General features: G+C 50.0%; 1 protein-coding gene across 2 annotated transcripts; it reads left to right on the top strand.

The window, feature by feature from the left end:
* The first annotated feature begins 3,604 nt into the window (after window positions 1–3,604).
* Window positions 3,605–6,670, top strand: LOC119311891. 2 transcript variants are annotated; one of them, XM_037587606.1, is made up of 10 exons: window positions 3,605–3,984; window positions 4,109–4,367; window positions 4,458–4,553; window positions 4,648–5,016; window positions 5,121–5,256; window positions 5,354–5,516; window positions 5,626–5,751; window positions 5,852–6,046; window positions 6,161–6,283; window positions 6,380–6,670. In XM_037587606.1, the coding sequence occupies exons 2-10, from the start codon at window positions 4,136–4,138 to the stop codon at window positions 6,491–6,493; spliced, it is 1,554 nt and encodes a 517-aa protein (XP_037443503.1). In that variant the 5' UTR covers window positions 3,605–3,984; window positions 4,109–4,135; the 3' UTR covers window positions 6,494–6,670. The 2 variants fall into 2 exon arrangements, with proteins under 2 accessions (XP_037443503.1, XP_037443504.1); XM_037587607.1 differs by having other exon boundaries at window positions 3,605–4,367.
* The last annotated feature ends 1,054 nt before the right edge of the window (window positions 6,671–7,724 follow it).

Raw genomic sequence — 7,724 nt, 5'->3', positions numbered from 1 at the left:
AGAAGGAGATGTTTATGGATCAACTTTGTTCCTAGGTTTCTAGTTGAATGCCTGCAGAATGATTGTAATGCTACTGTTTAATGATAGCTCTTGTTTCGCAAAAAAAAAAGAAAAAGAAAGAGAAGCACTGACTAGGAGCACCATTGCACCAAACTCGTCGCTCTCGCTCGCCCTTCTCGTGCGTAGCTTTCAGTTAGCATGTGTTCATCGGGGTTTCTACTTTCTAATACTACCAACGATGGCCGCCATTGAAAAGATTATACTCCACCATGCACTAAACTATTGGTTAATACTATAATCCCGAGAGAGAAGCGACTCCACCATGCACGGTAGGGCACAGCCGCTCTTTCTTGAACGAACATACGACACACGTGACACGTCCAAGATCTACCAATCCGCACCGTTCGTTCTCTCGCCGGGAGTATGACCGTGTCCGGATAATTAAGCAGCTGGATCCAACCCAGGAGAAATCGACGGGTCTAAGCACAGTCGCCGTTTTTTTTTAAAAAAAACTAGCAGAGTCGCCGTTGATCTATCTGCCTAAAAGGAAGAATTTATTCCAAAAAAAGATCTAACTAAATTCTAAAGGGAGGTGTTCGATTCAGACTCGTCGAGTCGAGCCGAGACGCAAGCAATTCGCGACAACGAAAACGCCGGCCCGAATCGGGCCAGAAATTATCGGGACCGCGTGCTGCGCCGGTACGCGGTCAGGTCTCCCCGTCGATGCCGGAGCCCTCACCCGGCCCACCACGGCGTTCCGCGGGTGCACGCGTCCCCGTCGCCGGTCCTCTTTCGTGCTCGCTCCTGCACTCAGTCAGTCAGTGCGGTGTGTACATCACAAAGCAGAATCGGCACCAACGCACACTACCGCCGAGAGAGCATTATGCTTCTTCAGGTTTTCAATTTCTCCCAACCAAGTCTGTAAACATCCCCGCCCGCCGCCTAATAATTATTCTCGTTCAGGTTTTCATTTCCGCCTTAGCATCGTCATCACCTGCTCATGTCCGCTGTTCATCAACAAAAGCATTACCATCATAAATTACTCGGTGGCATCTGGTGCGCGCGCCAAAACGAGGTGATCCATCGCTTCCTCTACCTTCTAAATCACACACTATTGGTCTCCATTGTTGTTTATGGACATGATACTACTCCTTCACATCATATGCAACGTACGTACGTCGGTGTGTATTTTTTCTTTTCTTGATTCAAAACCTGCTACAGAGAACGACACGCCGCAGGGCCATCCATTCATCACGCCCACTACGTTCGGCCATTCGCCGCCTGACAGGTTGCGCGTATACATCACTCACACATCCATCCATCCATCCACACAGTTGTTTTCCCCTCTCTTTTTCTTTTTCCTTTTTTTTTGAGGGAACTCTTTTTCTCTTTTTCTTTTTCCGGGAGCGCGATTTGACGGTACATGGGTCTTGTTTATGGGCCGTGGTCCGACATGGGGAGCACACCAGCAGACAGCAAAAGAAAGTATGATTGATCAGACGATGTGTGCTCTGCTCCTCCTCCCGCTGATATGAAAAAGGTCACGGCTTGGACTGCCCGGCTGCATCACCATTGTTTAGTGCTTCTTCGTTGCATATATAGTACATAAATAAAATAAAACTGGCATGATCTTTATTATTAGTTTGTTGCTGTAGTTGATCGGGTTGGAGGGCGGCCTTTTTCAAGTGCTGCTAGCTGTTTGCAGTGCCATTTTTTTGTTGATTATCCCCTCCTTTTTTTGTTGTTATACATACATTGGCGTGCAAGCTATGCCTAAGAAAAGCAAACCATTTTATACTTTATATCAATAGTTTGTTTAAAGTGGTATGAACATGGGATCTCTCTAGATATCGTATAGTGCTACTCAATGGGATTTTGTGTCTACACAAATCATGTACAGATGTCCCCTCTTGTCTATAAATGCAAGTCGCTTCGAAATTTGGCATACTCTTCAAGGTGAAACTTTGACCATCGATTTATATGTATACAAAAGTATGCCAGTTCAAATAAAAGTAGATATACATTACAAAGGCATATATTTTATAATGGATGTAGTTTTTGCAATTTCATATACTAGAAATGCTTGGGTAATATTTGTTTGTGGTGACCCAGATCGTAAAAACGACCTACATTTTCTAGTGGGAAGGAAAAGAACGCATGGCACATATTTTTTGGCAACCAATGTTGCCGTAGAGTTCACGCACATCATTGTAAGAGGAAAAAGTTGTCCGGTCAATTAAAGAAAATCGGAAGCAGCAAGCGAGCCTGGAGCACCACCAGTCTACCGAGCAGAGCAAAGGCAACAAGCATAACTCAAACCCAATGGAGGCCACACGATGTCGGCCACACCACCATCGTCGACATCGCCCATCGCGCCCGCGATCTATCGACTCCGACGCCACCTGAGCCCACCGAACCGCGAAACGGAAACCTTACAACCTCGGTAGCGAGCTCAAGACCACCAGTAATGTCGACCGCAGAGACGACGACGACAAGGCCACTCCAATTCTGGCGAGAAGCAAAGCTTAAAGGCACGCACACACACACAACCCATAAAATGAAAACCGCCCGCTCAAACACGATTCCTTTTGTTTTTTTTGAAAGGTACAAACATGATATTTTCATTACATGTCCGCATCAGTCACGGTCCCTCGCTTTGCATATATGTCACACATCGAATCTGAGGATTTTGTTTTGCTTGGGGGGCATGTGTTTGCGGAGATTTGGAAGTAAGCCATGTCAAAACGATCAACAGTGACATGATTTTCTCCCAGCATTAAAATTCCTTGTTCAGACAAGCCAGACAGAGAGAGCCGAGCTTCCTCCGTGACCAAGTACACGCGCACTCACCCGCAGTTTGACCACCCTAAGAGCATTACTAGTAGAGCCCTCAAACCCTCAAACCTCTAAAAATAACTACTTTTTTACAGTTTTCGTCGAAAAAAAACCGTAGACTAGAACCCTTTAACCCTCAAACCCTCAATTTTTTTAAAGGTCCAACCCTCAAACCCTCTTCCAATCCTCAAAAGTAAGGGCTGGGGAGCAAAAGCTACCCCAACCCTCATTTGGCGGTTACACTCGCGCGGGAGGGAAAAATCCTCCCAACTCCCGCGCCCACGCCCGCGACCGCCGCTGCTAGTCGCTCCCGTCGCCGGCGGCCACCCCGTCGACCTCCCGCGCGCAACAACAACGTCGTTCATGGGGAATATTCCGTTATAAGGGTTGGGTTTGAGGGTTCTAATCTTTGTCTCTGTTTTTCAACCCGTAAAAGTGCACAAAAAAATCATTTTTGGACCCTTAAAACGCTAGTGAGGGTTTTGAGGGTTTGAGGATTCTACTGGTAATGCTCTACACAAACCAAGCCAAACAAACCTGGATCGACCGAGGCCCGGGTACTATTCGACTCGACTCACCCAACCATTATTCCTTCATCGCCATAAAAAATAGGTGAACGGAAGCTGAGAAGCTTCATGGCCGGATTAATTAGTGGAGCCAGCGGCACTGTTGCGACCCCGCTTAGGTTGGGTTGGGCTGGGTTGGGTTCCTGGAACACGCGTGACAGAGACCGGGCAGTGCCCCGTACCCTCCCCGTCCCTCCGCCTCGGAATTCTTTACCCTTTCCCGGCGATTCATATGCCGCGCCTTTGCGGAGCAGCAAAGATCAGGGAGGGGATCCGTCCATGGAATGGATGATCAACACGCTTTAGGCCGGGCACGGGTCAATTAACTAAGTGGCATGCGCGTCACGTTCTCGCCTCCCTCCCCTCCCATCCCATGATTAGGATGATGCTTAGGGCGAGGTACTAGTACAAGTAGAGGGAGGACTGCTTGGGGTGGTAGGCAGCTGGAGACTGCGGAATTGTTGGCGGCCGGGCTCCCGTGTCCGAGAGGAACCCCTTTTTCTCCTGGCATTATCCGCTGAGAAGTCTGAGATAATTGGAGGTCGCTACTAGATTGATTGATTGGGTTGATCGATAAGGGCAGGTAAAGCTCTTTGATCCGTCCCTTGGGTCTCTCCCAAAGTGCGGTATATATCCGTCCGTCAAGCTTCAAGCCGGCCGGCCTTGAGTTGCTAGCTAACTCTGCGAGGGTGGTTTGGTCCGGTCAGGTGTGCGTGCGTGCGTGCTCGCCGGCGATGGGTTCTTGCGTGTCGACCACGAGGCGGCGGCGGAGGTCCTCCAGGAAGCTGTCGGCCACGGCGACCAAGTTCCGCCGCAAGGTGTCCGCCGCGATCGCCGGCGACGCGGCCGGCCGCTTCGCCGCGCGCCACGGGGTCGTCCGCGTCGACGGCGCGCCGCCGGCCTCGGGCGTCACGCTCCACCTCACGCAGCTGCAGTGGCAGCACAGCCAGATGGACGCAGGGAATGGTGAGGCACCAAACCAAACGCCTCGTGTTCTCCGGCCGGCGCCGACCTGCTCGACCAGAGCACTGAATTTTCTTTTCTTGTTTTTTGCAGTGATCTGCGACGAGGCGTGGTACGACTCCGTCAGCATGCTGGGAGACTCGGCCGGCTCCGACGACGACGACAACGATTACTCCAGCGTCAGTGGAGGTATGGCGCTCGCCCCCATCTTTCCTGCCCTGCAGTGCAGTAAGTTCCAGGCTCGCCGTGCTCACATATCCATCCCCCTCCTTGCAAAATCCAGATCCTCTCCCGGAGGACGCCGCCGGCGGCACGAGCGCGTCGCCGTGCAAGGACGCGGCGTGCCTGGCGGACGCCGTGCAGCGCCTCCGGAGCATCGCGGACGCGGAGGCGTGCCAGGGCGACCCCCCGGGGAAAAGCGAGGACCCCGACGCTGCTCCTGCTCCTGGTCATGCCGCTGCCGGTGGCCTGAAAGAACCGCAGAGCGCGGCGTCCTGCTCGCCTCGGCCTCTCCCGGGCTCCGTCCCGAGCCACAAGGTGCAGCCGATGCCGGTCGCCGGGTTCAGCCCGCACCACCAGAGGAAGAAATCGGCCGTCGTCAGGCTCTCCTTCCGGAGGAGGTCGTACGAGGGCGATGAGATGACCGAAATGAGTGAGTCAACATCACCACTTTCGCCTACTGATCCAGCACTATCGTTCAATTTGTTCATCAGCATTTCGTTCCTGCTTTGCTGACGAAACTGACGATCAATTCAGCTGGCTCGGCCAAGTACCTGTACCGGCCGAGAGCGGGCCTGACGCTGCCGTGTGCGGCCGGCGAGAAGCCGTCGGAGGGCTGCTGGTCGGTCCTCGAGCCGTCGGTGTTCAGGGTCAGAGGGGAGGGTTTCTTCAGGTAAGAAGCAGTGTTACTGAAACTCCTGATGTGCATTCACTCACTGTATATTTCGTCTGTCAGCATGCCTGACTGAAGCTTATGAAATTGGTTGCAGAGACAAGAGGAAATCCCCAGCCCCAAACTGCTCCCCCTACACCCCGATCGGAGCTGACATGTTTGCCTGCCCAAGGAAGGTGCACCACATCGCGCAGCACATCGCGCTCCCGTCGCTCAAGCCCCACGACTCCTTCCCTTCGCTCCTCATTGTCAACATTCAGGTAATTCACTCGTGTTTCTTGACCTAACACTTAACAAGTTGTACTGATTTGTCACCTTTGGGAATTGATTGGTTAGATCTGAATTTAACAAGCTAACTGATCTGTACAGTTGCCTACCTACCCTACTACCATGTTCGGCGAGAACGACGGCGATGGGGTTAGCCTGGTCCTGTATTTCAAGATATCCGATAGCTTCGACAAGGAGATCTCTCCTCAGCTCAAGGACAGCATCAAGGTGAGCCAAATTGATTACATTTCTATTTCATTTCACAATCTAACAATTTTCAGTACCTTGGAGGCTTGGACAAGTTTCTGATGAGTAATTGGTTATGCAGAGTGTTATGAACGAGGAAATGGAGAAGGTCAAGGGGTTCCCGGTGGACAGCAACGTGCCCTACACAGAGAGGCTGAAAATCCTGGCCGGCATTGTAAACCCTGAAGACCTGCAGCTCAGCGCGGCCGAGAGGAGGCTTGTGCAGACCTACAACCAGAAGCCCGTGCTGTCTAGGCCCCAGCACAAATTCTACAAGGTACTGTACTAACCAATTATGCTGTCTCACATCTCCATGTGCTCAAATTCAGAGATTTCTTCATGTCCTAGTGCTGACTGAAACGTGTGCGTCCGTTTGTTCATTGTGATGCAGGGCTCGAACTACTTCGAGATCGACATCGACGTGCACCGGTTCAGCTACATATCACGGAAGGGCCTCGAGACCTTCCGAGAGCGGCTGAAACATGGTGTCATCGATCTTGGGCTGACCATTCAGGTACTTAATATTTCCCCTCTGTTCTTGGCCTTGGGACCTGTTGTCATGAGGAGTATTTTGTTGGCTGAAAGTCTGAACCTTGTCGTCTGGGTGCAGGCACAGAAGGCTGAGGAGCTACCTGAGCATGTGTTGTGCTGCATGAGGCTGAACAAGTTGGATTTTGCGGACAACGGGCAAATACCGACGCTCATAACCTCCAGCGATGAATGAAGCTGGAAAATGTACTGACTTTGAGAGTGAGAGAGACAAGCTGTATATAGCGGGAGATAGAGGTAGGAACTAACGCAAATTTGTTGGGTAACGGTGTATTGATCGTGCAAATAATCTTGTGCACCGAATTGCAATTGGAGCAGTTCTGCTGTCTAAAGTTGTTCAGATGTTCGAATAGCCTGCATGCCTTTTTCAGAACATGGAAATGCGAGATTGCCCAAGTTGCCAAAGTCGCATTGTACATAATCTTGTGCACCGAAAATTGCCCCCAAAAAAGTTCAACGCATGAAAAAGGAAGAGGAGGCCACAAAATACCACTCGTGCTGTGTGTAAACCCAAATTGGTCACTGTAAGAGTCGAGGAAACATGGTGGTGGTTTGTGAAAGATTTCATAGATGAACACACCCCATCCTCTGGTCCCACGTGATCTTTCTTGTATATTGCGTTCACACAAACGAATGAGCGACGAGCTGAAAGCGAGTATTGTAGAGATGGAAAATTCTGGGATCCTCAAACACAAAATCATGGATATCTTGCAAATTCAATCCGGGTCTATGATCAGCTTGAATGCACGACGAGATACATTTAGAATTTTTGCTATCTCTACAAGCAGGAAACAATCATTTTCGGTGATGCTCAAACGGTGATCCATTACGTGATGGTGCGACAAGAGAGAGATCCAGGTTTTTCTTCAAGTACTTGGTTGATAAAGATGGGCATCATAAGGGATTGTCCTCCTCCGATAGCCAATCTGGCTTGACTACGAGGCTTTCAACGATGTTTTTTCATAGCACATACAGAGGCGGACCACGAAAAAAAAATTAAGGTGGGGCGAAGTCTCACTAAGATTTTTCTTTATGCAAATCAAAGGAGTCAATACACACTAACAGTGCACACTACAAACGAATAACCAAATACAACGAAATTGCAGACATGTTTCAATAGAAAAACAACCTAAAACATACCGATAATGAAGCATTTAGTGGCGTGTAGAAGACCCAGGCAATGGCAGTGCCCTACCCTCCTTCTGAAAATCTTCCTTAATTTTATTGAGATCAATACTTTTGAAGATCTCTCGCTCAATGTAACACACCATCAAGTCATTTAGCCAGCCATCACACATCTTGCTGCGCAACTCAGTCTTGATGATTTTCATTGATGAGAAGGCTCTTTCAACTGTTGCCGTCGCTACCGGTAGTAGCAATGCCAACTCAATGAGGCGATAAATAGC

Source organism: Triticum dicoccoides, chromosome 5B, assembly GCF_002162155.2.
Source record: "Triticum dicoccoides isolate Atlit2015 ecotype Zavitan chromosome 5B, WEW_v2.0, whole genome shotgun sequence".
Classification (NCBI taxonomy): domain Eukaryota; kingdom Viridiplantae; phylum Streptophyta; class Magnoliopsida; order Poales; family Poaceae; genus Triticum; species Triticum dicoccoides.
Note: the sequence above shows the minus strand (reverse complement) of the source record. Positions and strands in the feature narration are given on the sequence as shown.